The sequence below is a fragment of the Cryptomeria japonica genome, chromosome 1 (genome assembly GCF_030272615.1).
Source record: "Cryptomeria japonica chromosome 1, Sugi_1.0, whole genome shotgun sequence".
In the NCBI taxonomy this organism is placed as follows: Eukaryota; Viridiplantae; Streptophyta; class Pinopsida; order Cupressales; family Cupressaceae; genus Cryptomeria; species Cryptomeria japonica.
In genome coordinates this window covers 647,324,476-647,341,001 of record NC_081405.1, presented here as the reverse complement: position 1 = coordinate 647,341,001, position 16,526 = coordinate 647,324,476, and the positions used below count along the sequence as shown (strand labels likewise).

Here is a 16,526-nt window from a genome sequence, read left to right as displayed (position 1 = left end):
GTTTAGAATAGATCATTACATTTAAGCTTTCATGATTTGAGCTAGATTAGTTTTTATATTGTTTGTGATGATTTCCGATTTCCTAGCTACAGTACTATGGCTATCTTCATGCTTTTCACTTGACGGTTCTAGTTGGGGCATGAGTTTATTGTTGTTTTTGTAGGCTATACACATTCATGATTGCATCTTAAGACCAAAAAAAGGGGGACGTCTTTCATCTTCTATTCTCACATACACATTGGTTGCAGAAGGTAATGTATTTTAGATATGTATCTCTAATTTTTTAATTTTCTAAATTTCAAATATAATGCTTATGCTTTCATATAGCCTTTATCATTTTATTATGATTTCTTTCGACCCTATCACCTTAGTGCCCCTCACCCCTTCTCCCTCTCCCTCTCCCTCTCCCTCTGCCTCTGCATTTGTACATTCATTTTATAAGAATGTTCATATCTTAATTTGAATCACTTTTACTTTGATATTTGTTTTTTAAATATGCACTTTCTTATTCAACAAAAAATTCAACTATCAAACGAATCTATAAAATGATGGTAAAAAAAAATGTGACCAGACTAACCTTTGGATCGTTGAAATTTTTAAATGCAATGTTGAAGGACCAAACGTGAACTGTAATCTTTAATACAATTTAAGAAGGTGTCTTCCCATGTGAAGGAGGACAGCCAAGCATTATTTCACCGAATTTATTCCCGGAAGCAAATAGAGTATTTTTTACTCAATACTAGATATTTATATATTTGAGCCGACATTCTGATTATGTTACGTGGAGTATCCATGTCCACAGCTTCTCCTCCTTGCTGACTTAAATTTGTCACCCACTCCACCATGAAAACTAAATGTTGCATGCCTTCAATGCCGTCAAAACGGTTGAGTTGATTGTCAATTTAAGGATTGTTTGGTACATAAGTTCACAAAAGAAAATAAAAAATATGTGTAGAATTTTTTTGAAAAAACAATCTATTGTGAAAGATATATTGAATCTGTATTGAAAAAGTAAGAACAAGTATATCAATAAAAATCATATGGGGTTCACCCCATAGCACAACGGTCATACTGGTCTGTTGACTTGGCAGACAAAGGTTTGATTTGGCAGACAAAGGTTTGCTTTGGCAGACAAAGGTTTGCTTTGGCAGTCAAAAGCGCTTGCTTATAAAATAAAAAAAATTAAACAAAATTAAAATTAAAATATCAATAAAAATCATACAACCTTTTTTAATTCGACAATATTATATAAAAGTATCTATTTCATATTTCATTTATATGAAGCCTTCAAAATAAAGACACAAGAACACTCAAATAACATCATAAAACAATACCATGGGCCAAATATGATCACAAATTAAATACCTTTGTATGGGAGGAGCCCTTGGCCATCGATATGGCCTTTCACTTCTTTAACCAACTATTTGATCTAAATTTTGTATACACCCACTTGTAACCATGGTCTTTCTTCCCTCATACAAATTCACAAAATCTTGAGTGTCGCACTCATATAAGACCATCATTCCCACCTACATGTCCTCCATCCGAGAATCATGTGCATCAAGAAAGGGTTTTTTTGAAAAATCACAACTTATCATCAATATGTGACAATGAAAATACACAATAGACATCAAGTGAACTATGCCTATCTATTAGGTTCTAACATCTCATAAATCATTTCGAGTGAGGATTGAAAGGTTCTATTCATTTCCTTATATGCTTAACCTACTTAGAACTCTCACCTAGTTCATCTTCCTCCTCTTCATCCACTAATGCAATATTACATTCTTCAACATGTGCACCTTATTGCTTCTCAACCTTAATTTCAAAATGTATTTTTTTGGCTTCTCTACAATGAATTAATTAACACCCTCTCCAACCCAAATTTTTAAATCAATCTTCAATAATAAATATCTCATAAAATTTTCAAATTAAACACAAATATCTTAAATATATCTGTCAACATAATTTTAAAATTAATATTAACTTTTTAAAGTAATAATAATAGCTAATATCCTTAAAAAAGTATTTATGAATATTAAAATATAATAAATTTTAAATATTTATTATTATTAGATAAAAAATTGTGAATAAACCCATCAAAAATCAAATCTTATTAAATAAGAAACAAGATTCATTACTCTTCATAAATTTGTCACCTACTCCACCATGAATTTGCCTCAAGTTAGGTGAATGAGAAACTATACACAAGGAAATCTTGTTGGTAGTTTACCTCAAAAAGGGTCGACTTAAATTTTATACTACAATTCAACGATTGCACATAAAGTAGTCATGAAATCAAGGGCAGAATCTCTGGTTGTGCTCTCTGTATTTTTAACTTTGACCATCACAATAGCACAGAAATGTGATTACATTTTGTTTGTAGGAGGACAGAAAGTGCCTGCTATTTTTATGTTTGGGGACTCTTATGGAGATACAGGGAATAATGATTTCATAATTACGACAGTTGCTAGTGACTTCCCTCCATATGGAAGAGATTTTGAAGATCGCATTCCCACAGGAAGGTTCTCCAACGGAAAACTCATCTCTGACTACTTTGGTAACTTATATGCATGTTTTTCTCAAAGCTTGACAATAAATTTGAAAGCTCTTGTTACACTATAGAATTTGATGTCAGTCTTAGCTCATAAATGTGAATTATATATTGCTTCTGATAAGAGAAACAATTTGGTTTTGCAAGAGTTTAAAATTTCACCTTAGAAGTGTAAGATAAGAATTATTGTTGTTTGTTGAGTGAATTTGGTAAATTATCAGTTGGAAGGTTGTTGTTTCTTTCTTTTGGTTTGATTTTTCCTTCACCCATTTTCAAATTTCATGATATTCATACTTGTAATATTTCATTGCAGTTGAAGGACTTGGAATCAAGGAACTTTTGCCCCCATATTTGGACCCAAACCTCAACACCCAAGACTTGCTAACTGGTGTCTGTTTTGGATCTTCTGGCACAGGCTTAGACAATCTCACTGCCCAAATAAGTGTAGGCATCTACATTACATATTATAATGTTTCACAGGATCTTAATACATTTGTAGTACAATGGATCATCTGAAGCTACTATATGAATCTTGTCAGATTTTTCCTACTACATTCTTATAAGCAGGATATGTATATATGAATGCAGAATGTGATACCAGTTTGGAAACAAATTGAGTATTTTAGGGAGTACAGAAACAGAATAGAAGGATTGGTAGGAGAAGAAGAGGCCACCACCATAATCAGAAATGCAATATTTTTCATTACAATAGGGACCAATGACTTCATTGTCAACTACTTCACACTCCCAATTCCTCCACTTCAGTTCACTGTTCAAGAGTATACAGGTTTTCTCTTGAATACATACACAGTTTATATCCAGGTATGGTTATAAGTTGTCTCTATTCTTTGTATTTAGTGGTTTCCAATCATAATTGCAGTGAATTCTGATGTGTGGACTTGAATTTTGCAGGAATTATACAACCTGGGTGCCACTAGATTTGCTTTGATTAATGTTCCACCATTGGGATGTTTACCAATAGAGAGAACACTTAGAAGCCTTTTGAATAGGGGAGCATGTGATGAAGAGATAAACCAGGCTGCATCTGGATTCAATTCGGGATTAAATGCCATGATTGATGGACTCAAATCTACTTTTCCTAGGCTTCAAATTGTTTCTCTGGATTATAACAATCTGATTTCCGAGTTCATTGCAAATCCTAGCAAATATGGTATTTGAATTCTCATGATTAATCACAATACAAGCGTCATTATGCCTAGATGTTTTACTATATTAGTCCATAAGTAGAATTTTGTCTAATCTTGTAATGCTATGCTACATGCCAGGTTTTGAGGTGATTGCAAGGGGTTGCTGTGGGACGGGCACAGTAGAAATTTCCTTCATATGCAATGAATTGAGTCCTTTTACATGCCCTGATGCTTCCAAATATCTCTTCTTTGATTCCGTGCACTTTACTCAGAAGGCATATCAAATCATTTCCAATACATTTTTAACCAGAGATGTTCCTCAACTTCTTTAAACTTGTTTGCAATTGCATATAGTAACCTGCAAAGGTTCTCCATGGAAATTAGTCTTTCCCTTGTTGACTCATATACACATCATGATTACAATGTAATCTGAGTGTCATAGGGTGGGTTATTTTGAATGAATTTTGAGGAATAAAGTTGGTAGGATTATTTTTCAATGAATTATAATGAATAAGTTTAGGGTCATAAATATATTATAATAGAGAGAGTTTATTGTATATTGTGTATGAATGTAAGTAGTGGTATGATTTTGTTATTATTGTTTGATAAAGTTTTTGATTAAGAATAAAACAAGTTTTGATAAGATTCGAAACTTCTTATAATAAATTTTAAAATGACATCATTGTTTGACAAGATTACTAAACCAGCCCCATATAAATTATAATTCTAAATTATAATAAAATTTTTATTAAAAAATAATTGATAAAGTATCAACAGACACATAATGTTTGACATAATGAAATCTCACAGATTGCAAAGACTATAGGATATGTTTAAAATGGATTTTCAAAAGGCTTTAGTTACTTTCAAGCGACTTCATTGGCAGATGTAAAGCCAAATTCCGTAACCTTTGCTAACACCCTGACAGCCCGTATGAGTACGGTGGAGCAGAGTAAGGAGAATAACGTAGGTAAAAATGTTTAATTGCAGATTCTAATTTACTCAATAATATGCATAGAATAGGAGGCCCATGAAGAAGTTCAGACAATCATCGATTTGGATAAGAAGCCAAATAGAGAAAGAGTCAAATGAATTATTGACTGGCAGAAATAAAATATAATTTATTAACCATGCCTATTGAACTAATTATTGACTAGCAGAAATAAAATGCATTTTATTATTCATGTATATTGGACTAAAAGCAATAGCTGTTTATTTTTTAACATTTTTGGATCAAAATTGATCTATTTGTGCATTTTTATTGGTACCCTTAGTACACAACTACTTGAACATATGTATAAATATTAGCAATTTTAAGTGCATGGTTATTGGGGCATCTTTAAGTAGGCATTAGATGACATATTGAAATGTGTACTTTTTGACCCTTGCACGTATAACTGATCCCACAGTGTGCATCGTTAATACTCAAAAGCCAAAACAATAGCTATAAGCAGTTAAGTCGCATGCACAAACAAACAAACAAACAAAAAAACATCAAAATTCGATGTACCATTTAGAACTTGTGGGTGCACGAAGTTAGCTATGACACTATTGATATGCTTGGCCTAGTAATGAGATAATTCAATGCTACATCTTGAAAGTATTTGGTGAACAAATAAAGTTGTTTTCATTGTTGCAGTCCATATGTTATTAATAGTCTGTTATTTTGAGTTGTTGTATAGAGTGTTGCAGACAATAGATCCTTTCTTGCAACAATGAATGATGTGTTGTGTACTTAATGATTAAACTATAAATTGTATATAATAAAATGGTAGTAATCAATGGTGATTAGTACACTTAATAACCTATTTAGTGTTGGCAATAGTGATTATGTGTTGTCATTGATGTCAACACTGTGCTCGGGTTGGATATGGTTCTATCCCAGCTAGTTATTGATATCCTAGTTGGTTCATGTTCCGATTGGATTTGGTTATCAGAGATTCTGATCCGGTATGATCAGATTGGTTGTTTCGGTTTTAGATGGTTATTTAGGATGGTTATATGCTTGTCACATTCAATTGGTTCATGATTTGGTGCTCCGGAAGCTATCTCTTATGTTCTGGATTACCGGTTGATATTTCTTGGTACCGGTTGGTGATATTCGATGATTTGGTGAAGTGATTTTGGTCCATCTTATAGAAATGGTTCCTAACGTGTTGAAGGCATTCTTGATCATATCCTAATTGTTTGGTGGTTTTGTATTGGCTGGCGTGATGATTTGGTGATCCTATTTGGATCCAGTTGGTTATTCTGTGTTATTTGCACTGAGAGTTTCTACCGGCTGGTGAAATGTGTTGGAATTGGTCTTAGCAGAATTTTCAACGGATATAATTGTTTGGGAGTTTGTATTAGGTCCATGTTATGTAATGTAAATCATAATATTGGCTCGGTGGTATCATGTGATGAAATTTTTGTAATCATGGTTTATGGGTTTAGGGTTTAGCTGACCTTGTTATCAAGGTTGATGATTTGTATTTATAGGCGACTTATTCATGTAATTTGTAGTGTATGGTATGGTATGGTTATGTCTGCATTATCTGAGAGAGGTTTATGTGTGAACAAGGTCATATCACTCAGCGAAAGATTGTGAAGGTTTTGGTATTGCAGGGTAGACATATGTGCTTAACTGAAACTGTATCAAGCATTAGGAGATGCTATTTTTATAGTTCATTTTCTCTGGATTGTAGTCTGATGTTTATGTAAGTCAGTGAGACTTCCCTTTTGTGATGAGCAATGAGCTCTAGACGATTGGCCTGATTGCAAGTGCAATCCCCATTGTAATTATTTCACATACTGTTGTAGAAGTATTATCTGACTATGGGTAGGGTTTCCCACTATGGTTTTCCCTTTACTAGATTTTCCAAGTCAAAAACATTGGTTTTGTGTTATTTAAATTGTGCATTGGTTTATAATTTGCATTAATTGTTTAACTTGTGGAAAACTAATTCACCCCCCCCCCTCTCATTTTTCCTCCGGTATCAGAGATTCTAACAATTAGTTTCCTTAGATTTATTCTTTTCTTACAAATAATTATACTATGTAGATATCTTATCTCTATTTCTATATAGTAGATTACAAACTTTTCAAGAAGTATACATCTAAATTAGAAGCCATCCTTTGGATAATTACTACACGTGGAGGGATTTAATCCAATAAAGTCACCCAAGAGTCAAACCTAGCCCAATTTCAACTTTAGAAGATTTGAACATTGATTTCGATAGGGTAATTACGAAACATATCTTTATCCTCACTACTTAAAGTATAGTACCTCAAATAATATTTTAAATTTAAAACATACAAAAGGAAAAGAAAAATAAAAATACATAAATATTGAGCTTCTAGGGTTTTCCACAAGGTTTTCAAGGAAAACAAAACTATAAGGATTGAGTTTCTTTTATTTTTAAACCTAGGGGTAAGTGCAAAGTAATGGGTCACAAATTAGTGGAAGTCCGCGCGTTGGAAAATGTACTCTTAGAAATGGGGGCTCGTTTTTGCTTCGGGCCCCTGAGGCAAAAAGTAATGGGGGCCCAAGGTGAAACTAAATAGGCCCCCATTTTGTTCTCAAATGAGGGCCTACTTGAAAATGAAACAGGCCCCCATTTTTAAATCCAATTTTACCCATTTTTTCGAGCGCATTTTATCATTTTTGGATAGTAATAGTAATTTTAGGAACGAGCCCTCATTTTCAAAATGGGGGCCCATTCCCCCGTTTCGTAAATGGACCCCCGTTTCCAAAACGGGGGCTCGTTCTGTGGAAGTTGATTCCACAACCTGCCACTTGCCTCGGGATTAGGTCCAAGATAGGCGTGGGATGGCCACACCTGAGACATGGACCTACAAATTCAAATCTCCATGAATGAAAGCACAAATATGAACTTCTGAAATAGTTTGTGTGCCTTTAATTAGAGAATTTTTATACAAAACTAAAAACCCATTTCAGATTATACTACCTAGATTCTAAATATGTAATTTTTTTAAACAAATTGATTATTTTAACTATTTTTCATTTAATTTAAATCGGGTCCATAAACTTGAAATATTAACTAATTTTGTTAATTTAATAACTTTTTTATTTTAATGAAATTTGAAAAAAAATCATGTCATCAATCTACACAAAATTCTTTTCTATTTAAAAAAAAAAAATCAAAAAATGTTAAAGTTTACATCAAATTTTGTGGGTCGTACACGTCAAATTTTTGAAAAGATAATTACAGTCATTAAAAAATTAATTAATTTTTTTTTATTTTTTAAAAACACAAAAAAGTATGCTCATCAATCTTCAGTGTGTTACAAACCATTTCCCAAAATGGTTTGAGAAAATAATTTTAATTGTGTCAAAAGTGTGGGTCGTACACATGCATGGTATGGTCCTGAAACAGACATTTTTAAAACATAGGTTTTAGAACTCCATTCAAAAAGTTGTTTTTTATTATATGTGGGTATTGAAATAAATTATATATTTGGAAAGTAGACTTAGAGGGCTATCTTTTATAATCCCGACTTTTTCCAAGATTCAATCTCCAAGTATTTCAAAATTTAAGCTCAAATGAGACAAAACCTGAAAAATCAGGGAAAACACTTCCACTTTTTGGCCAAAAAGTGGACTCATCTTCTTGCGCTGACCCCTAGAAGTCTATATTATTAGTATAAATTTATTGATTTTATTAGAAAATGATTAATTAGTTATATAATTATATGAAGATATCAAAGTGAAGAAAGAAGCTAAAGAAGTATAATTTGAAGAAGATTAAGATGCAGTAAGAGATCTTGAGGAAGTCGAATTCTTAAAAGCTATCTCCAAGATTGGAAAAGGGCCAAAGATTGAAGTTTCCACATTTTTTGGAATCCTTAACCTAAAAGAGTTGACTAATTGGATCAATGGTAAGGAGGAAAAATTTGAGTATGAAGAAGTGGAAGATATTAGGAAGGCTCAATTTGTAAATACCAAGCTGAAAGCTTGTGCTAGTATCTAATGGAAGGAAGTGCAAATAGAAAGAAATAAAAGAGGAAAATAGAAGATAACAAGATGAGATCAAATGGTGAAAAATTTGAAGATATAGTTCATTCTTGCTATTTATGAGTTAGAGTTATTGGAGAAAATGCAAAGGTTGAAGCAAGCAGGTAAGTCTATCAAAGATCACATAGAAGAATTGATGCAATAGCACCAGTCTAGTTCTTACCGGTTGGGCAATTTTTAGTGGAATTTCTTCAGAGCATGACATTTCTTCATGTTTGAGTGTTTAGCGTTGTGGTTTTGGGTTTATTCCCTTGTGTTCGTGGTCTTTATCATGTTCGAGTTTCAAAGCATTTGTCTTTTTTTACAGTGAGATGTGGATTTCGGTATTGTCCCAGTTGATGTGTTCTTACCAGTTAGCATAGTTGTATGTTGAGTGAAAATGATTTCAGATTGTAGTTGATCTTCGTGACTTGCGGATCATTGGAGATGTTGTTTTGGGTCTTGGTGGGTATTCCCGAAAGTCCATGCATCATTTTATGATTTGGTGATTGTTCTTAGTGATTTGAGCTAGCATGTTACCATTGCACGTTTCATGAACCAATTGGTCTTTGGGATGACTTGATTGAGTTGTGATTATTTTTAGATGGTATAAATGGAAGCTCGTGAATCACTTGAAGAGGGAGGAAGTTAGAAGATTGAGGACAAAGCTTTGAGATTGAGAAAAAATGTAGAATCTATGAGATTTTGATCCGGTAGGACTGAGGCTAAAAGGTTGAGGTCTGGATTAGGATAGAACTGACAGACTCTTACCAGAAGCCAACTTGATGTGTAGATGATCTATTCTTCTAATTGTATTGTAAGACTTGTTTGTATCTTGGACTACAATCCAACATGTGGCATGTATAATTCTTTAGATTGTAATAAGATTCATTCACATTGTTTACCAGTTTTGTGTTTTGTGTTGTTACCAGTTGTTATTCCTAATGTTTCTGGCACCTTGTTACTGGTTACCAGTATGCTTTGCATGGTTTATGTTTTAAGTTGCAAGCTTGAGCTGTCGTTCATTGGATCTCCTTGCCTTGACTATGTCAAATGGTATCAGAGTCAATTTGTGAACCTATTATTGGAGGAGGACCCAGTTATGCACTGATTGGTTGGAAAGAGAATTGAGGCAACATATGGACTAATTCAGATTGCTGAATGTGAGGCAGAGCAAGGTTTGTAGGTGAAGCACCGATCCTAGAGTTTGAGTTTGAGGTGGTTAGTGGGTGGAGACTTGAACAGATCGCCAATTGACGCAGGCTGTAGTTTGGACTAATAGATCATCGTGGAGAGGCAACCAGAAGTTGTGGTTAGATCATCGAATCCCTTGAGCTAGTTGCAAGTACCTACTGACCGATCATCGAACCGGAGCAAGTGATGGGACTCACTTTTCAATTAACCCCGAGAGTCTGATGCAGGAGCAATGATAACTCAATGATGAATGGTGAGTACCAAACCAGTACTGAGAGGGGGGGGGGGGTGAATCAGTACAGGCACAAAAACTTTTCCCTAACCGGTTTGACTGCAAATAGTGAACTTGACTGGCAATCACTAACACTGGTCAGAACTAGATTACTACTGGTTAAACACAATGCTACTGGAAAAGACATAAACCAGCAACACTTAGCTTTCCATACAACCTACTCCCTCATTTCCACTTTATCCTTATGCATAGACAAATAATCTATCATCAGAGATACAATAATTTACTAGTATAACATGATTCACCACTTGACAGAAAATAACAAAGCATCACATGAAAGAGGCATCACACATGACACATATTTTTCATGTGGAAACCCAACTGGGAAAAACCACAGTGGGGATGAATACCCACAAGCTATTTTTGAACTCTTTAAAAGTCCACTCTGTTAGGAGCCTACTCTGGTTAAAGACTGTTACAACAGGTTTTGTTAAGAACCGATCCTGTTAGGGATCACCTGGTTAAGGGATGGCTAGAATACCTAGTTAAGGGTTAAACCATGTTAGAGGTTACCTTGTTAGAGGATTTTATGAACTCAATGGCTTTGAGTCATCCTATTAAAGGATTTACAGCAAGCTAGTTAAAGCTACCCGGTTAAGGGATTTTCCAACTGTTGAAGTAGTTAAATATCAACAAGTATTACAATGATCTGGTAATAGCACTCAATACCAATGCAGATCCGCTTTAGTTCCTTCCTTCTGCACACACTATGCATGTATCAATCCTCTTATCTGGTTTGGCAAGAATCACATATCTCTACACTTAGATACACACACAACATTTTCCAACAATCTAAACATGAAACACAACATCGACCTTATAGAACACAGATAGGTCAGCAGCATAAACCCTAAACCCTAAACACTTAGGTAAAGCAATTGATTGGTTAAATCCTGACCATTGAACACTTTGCATTTGAATACAATGGTATTGAACAGATCTCAAGAAATTCTCCATCGTTCGTTCTTCACCGCTTCATGGAGGTGATAACCCATCACGCGTTCTCCACCGTTTGCAAAGACTTCGCACATTCCCGAGATAGATAGGATCAATCTCCTTCATGCAAGATCCTTCACCTACATGAGGCTGACATGGCAAGACGATCTAATCTCCATTACAATGCTAACTCATCACACAATGTCATCGATTGGATCACATAGGCTTGGAACACTTCAACCGGGAACCTTGAAGCTAAGACTACCAACCAGTAGTCCTACCACATTCCATGTACCAGTTCTCGTTCTAACATACCGGTTTCGGTTCACATCATACCGGTTCACTTGGACAAGCATATTGCTTCACTTATTGCACATATACCGGTTTACACCACCATACCGATTACCTTTGCCAGTTGCTTAACTTCAATATACTAGCTCACTTCTCAGCATATTGACATCAATGACAACATACAATATCATCATGTCGTCATACTCTTGCACATATGCCAACAAGCAATGGTCTAGTTCTTACCGATTGGGCATTTTTTAGTGGTATTGTTTGAGAGTGTGGAAATTCTTCATGTTTCAGTGTTTAGAATTGTGGTTTTGGGTTTATTCCCTTGTGTTTGTGGTCTTTATCATGTTTGAGTTTCATAGCATTTGGCTTTATTTTTGGTGAGATGTGGATTCTAGTATTGTCTCGGTTGGTATGTTCTTACTTGTTATCCTGGCTATATGTTGAGTGAAGATGATTTTGGGTTGCGGTTGATCTCCGTGACTTGTGGATCGTTGGAGATGTTGCTTTGGGTCTTGGTCGGTATTCTCATAAGTTCACGCATCGTTTTATGATTTGGAGATTGTTCTTAATGATTTGAGCCGACATGTTACCATTGCATGTTTCATGAACTGGTTGGTCTTTGGGCCGACTTGATTGAGTTGTAATTATTTGCAAATGGTATAAATGGAAGCTCATGAATCACTTGAAGAGGGAGGAAGTTAGAAGATTGAGGATAGAGCTTTGAGATTGAGCGAAGATGTAGAACCAGTGAGATTATGATCTGGTAGGATTGCGACTAGATAGTTAAAGTCTAGATTATGATAGAATCGACAAACTGTTATTGGAAGCATGTGTTCTATGTTGTTACTAGTTGTTCCTCCTATTGTTTCTGGCACCTTGTTAACAGTATGCTTTGCATGGTTTATGTTTTAAGCTGCAAGGTTGGGATGTCCTTCATTGGATCTCTCTACCTTGACTATGTCAAGAATTCTAGAGGGTATTGATTAGAATATGAAATTTGAGGCCAACAAGGAGAAGTATCCTATTATAAGATGTGTAGAAGCCAAGTATTCAAGAGAAGCTCATTTTAGCTAGGATGACAACTATTGAGGATTCTTATTATTTTATCCTAAAGGTATAGGAGAAGCTAAATAGAAGATTTGAAATCAAGTAGAGAGGAAGAGGTCGCTATAGAAATAATGGCAGATGATCATATGGAGGAAGAGATGAAGTCCAAAAGAAGAATGATGAAGCAAGTAAAAGTCAAAACAAAAAAGGAGATAACATTTTCCTACCACCCTTGTGGACAAAATATTAGTGATCGATGAGGAAGAGGAAGGTCTAGAAGAGGAGGATTTGTAGACCCTATTACCAATGTGTATAAGAAGTAAATTAAGCATATGTGTTTACATGACATCAAGAAAGGACAAATAAAATGCCTAAAGGCAATGCACAAGTTTCACATGAGATGAAGCTATTGAATCTTAGAATTCTAAAGGTGTAGAAAGAGGATAATTTCTTGTCATAAAAAGATTATTGCTAAGGAGGAGAACACTTTGATTTAGAAAAATATTTTCTTATCACAACTCACTATCACTTGGTTTGTCTCTAAGTAAAATCTTTGCATTTCCATTCTCCAAACATCTGATGATTATATACACAAATGTTTCATTTACCACGTTGTAATGCTTCCATATTTCCTTTAGTTATAACTAGGTGTAATGATCATATACTATTATTTCACCTAGTTTTAATATTCTGACTGTGTTTATCGTTATAAGTTTTCCCTTGAAATCTAATAGGTGCACCAAATATGATGTCGTGTGGAATTTGGTAGACTTTAAAACATCTAATATTTTAAATTATGTGGGGTGTCATTGATAAAAGTGGATCAATATTTTTTATTTGAATTACTAATGGATATGATGTATTAGTAAAGATCCATATGTATAAATCCTTGGCATTGACCCAAAGAAAACTCAAGAGTGGTGACATCCTTCACATCTTCTTGTGTCTCATAGAGGAAGAAAGCTACACATGGACAAATTAAGGGTTCAAGTCTGCCCCAAAAGAATTTGTAATGTGAACAATATGGGTGAATAAATACAATCAATGGTTGGTATGTGTCTTTGTGCATGATCTTTGGTTTGTATTCACTTTCATTGTTTTGGAATCGCCTTCAAAATTGTAGAAGTGGAGTATGATGCTAAGCTAAATGAATATATCTCAGCGTGTGATTTCTTATTCCTAAACTGATTTTGATCCAGCAATAATGTCACCCATTAAATGATTTGAGCATTTGGGTATGGGTTCACTTGGGGAATTATTAGTATAACTTCTTTTGGGAATTGATCATCTAACCTCACTTTAGATTGGATTGAAACTCTAGACCATATTATTACTTCTTGAATTCTAAGACTTACATTTATATGTCTTATATTTGATTGCACTCCACAGTGTTTGATCTGCAATCTTTGGTTTCAAACCTTAATTTTTATACTTTCCAAACATAGGTCTGGTATAATTGGTTGGAAAATATAGGATACAATGTAACATAGCTGTCATGGTATTATATAATTCTTTGTGCATGTATTTTGTGGACAATCATAGTCTAGATAGATGGTATCTTTCAAACTAAATATATTGTCTTCGTAGAATTATTCTACCACTAAGAAGGAAAAAGGAATATGCTATCTTGAGTTTTGGCTTATATTAATTTACTTCACATACACCAAAGGAGTAGATGCAATCTTAGGTAATCTCTTGTTAATATTTATTAAAGGATATAATCTAACATCTACATGGGATATGCTTGTTATTAATAATCAAGGGTGCAAATTGATGTATGATTGGTTTCAATCGATTATCAAAGAGTGACTATAACTTTTTATTACTAATCAAACTTCATATTAAAAGCATACCATTTGTTGCTCAATTAAACTTGAGAAATTGTACATATTCTCTTAGGACTACTATGTCCCTGAATACTATTATATAATAGAAATTAGATAAGGATAAGTGATAGTCGACCCACCATTTGGAAGTCTTTGATGCCACAAGTGGGTAATAAGGTTTACAAAGATTAATATATAGCAATAACTAAACTAAGGATATATATCAATATTATTAGAGTATGATAAGTTAACTATCATTGATATGAGCAAGTTAAGCTTATGGATACTTAACAACATAGGAGAAATAGACTTCATTACTAGGCTATGACTATATTGTACTCGTATTTTAATACCGTTGTCAGTTGACACTTTTGGGTAATTTGGTTCAAGTTTTGGATTATATCTAGACTTTATATAGCTACATGATGATCATAGACCTCCTAAATATAAGAATCATAATATTTTAACTATCTTGTGAACTAAGGGAAGGTACCATAGTTGTATCACATTATTGTTTGATCATATCATTTAATTGATGAGATGAAGTTAATAACCATATTTAATAATTTGATATGACATCTCCTAATATCTTATTGATGACCATTAATATCATAAATAGGCAAGTGCTAATATTATGTATATAATGAATGAGAGTAAAATAAGGGTGTGGATTACACTATAAGGTAGATGAGATTAGAGGATTAAGAATATTATTACTCATTATTAACTGTACATCTTCATACAATGATATAAAGGATATAGTGTTGCTATATGTTTGAGTATGACTTAGGAACTAATTATGCTCAGTTAGAGTAGTAAGGGACCCCAACTCTATAATATTTTGTTTGATTGGTATTGTTCATTCTTGTGAGCTAGTCAATTAAACCTTCTTGGGCTTACATTAGGATATACATCTTTTGGGATTTGGTAATTATGGTCACAATGATATAGTTTCTCCCTTATGTCCTCATTATGGAATGGTGTCTTGGTTCAGGAATAAGTATAGTTTATGCAAACAAAGAGATTCGAGAGATCAACCCAATCCCTATGTCAAGGAGGGGAACCTATAAGCGGTTAATGATATTCATGTTGAATAATGGGATGAGGTTAAAATTTATGTTAATGACCTATGTGGATGGAAGAGTTATGGTATGGGTTGCAAAAAAGTGATCTTACTTATGATTACTTAACTACTGTTAACTATTTTTATTTGAAGGGAAACATTAACAAAATATTGGTTATGGGAACCTGACCCATTGTAAGCGTGAACGTAGGTGGTCCTTGCATGAAGGATGCCCTGGTGACCTCAAGTCCATAGGGGTAGTGTCTAGGGGAGAAATAACTCCAAGGTTTGGGGTTGTTCCTAACTTGTCAACCTTTCCTCTTTAGTAGGCTTCAAAGGAGGCTAAATAGGCATTATAAAATTATGGAAGAATTAAGTAAGAATTGTAACTCATTTAATATAAATCATGCTTTTTTTAATGATGAGTTGATAAAGCAAAAGAGTAGACCACCTCATGGTCAATTTGTTTATTTATTGTGTAGAGGCAATCTCCTATTGGATTCATGTGATATTATGCAGTTGTGTAATTTAATCCTAGACCTATAAGACTTGTGTATACTCCTACATTATTCAATTGTGATCTATCTATTTTGAATTAGGAACCTCTCTTCCAGTTATAGTGCTAAGCCATGTACAAGTGTTGCCTTTTATGACTACAGATGGAGTAATGGCCCTATGAGGAAATAGGTAGTGGTTGTAACACTCAATGCATAGGCTACCCTTCTCCATCTGAGGTGATCACTGATGGAAATTCCATGGCCTACATAAGATAAGCTTATCTGCTTGAGATTGATAGTAGTCAAGAAGCATACTATGTCGGTAGACTAATAGCCATACCCCCTAGTTAGCAGATGCCTAGTTGCATGAAGGTGAGGGATACCCCACTTAGATCTAGGGTATTGGACAAGTTTTGCCAGGAGCATGTGGGTATGGGGGCCAACAAAATGTTAGTGATGGATGTCCATGGTTGTTTAGCCATCTGACAGATTGCAGGAAGATAATTTCTAATAAAGAATAGGTAGGTAATAATTGATCCAAACCTTGGGTAATTTGGGTATATGTTTATGTGGGAGTGGTATACTTGACTTGTTAGGATGAGGATAGAAACCCGGTGTAGCATGGGATACATCAAACTTTGTTCACACTTTCTCATTGGTGCAAAAGACTAGA

At 34.2% G+C, this 16,526-nt stretch overlaps 1 protein-coding gene across 1 annotated transcript; it reads left to right on the top strand.

Annotated features, from left to right (window-relative positions):
* The first annotated feature begins 2,239 nt into the window (after positions 1 to 2,239).
* On the top strand, positions 2,240 to 4,259 carry LOC131050286 (GDSL esterase/lipase At4g26790). The gene is made up of 5 exons (XM_057984489.2): positions 2,240 to 2,560; positions 2,868 to 2,998; positions 3,143 to 3,376; positions 3,467 to 3,725; positions 3,841 to 4,259. Exons 1-5 carry the CDS (start codon positions 2,293 to 2,295, stop codon positions 4,032 to 4,034), a joined length of 1,086 nt encoding a protein of 361 aa, XP_057840472.2. The 5' UTR covers positions 2,240 to 2,292; the 3' UTR covers positions 4,035 to 4,259.
* Positions 4,260 to 16,526: the final 12,267 nt, after the last annotated feature.

Bases quoted from the DNA above. Each gene is read 5' to 3' on its own strand.
- LOC131050286 (XM_057984489.2), top strand. From the start codon at position 2,293: ATGAAATCAAGGGCAGAATCTCTGGTTGTGCTCTCTGTATTTTTAACT. The intron at 2,561-2,867 runs GTAACTTATATG...ATTTCATTGCAG, and splicing joins ACTCATCTCTGACTACTTTG to TTGAAGGACTTGGAATCAAG. The intron at 2,999-3,142 runs GTAGGCATCTAC...ATATGAATGCAG, and splicing joins ATCTCACTGCCCAAATAAGT to AATGTGATACCAGTTTGGAA.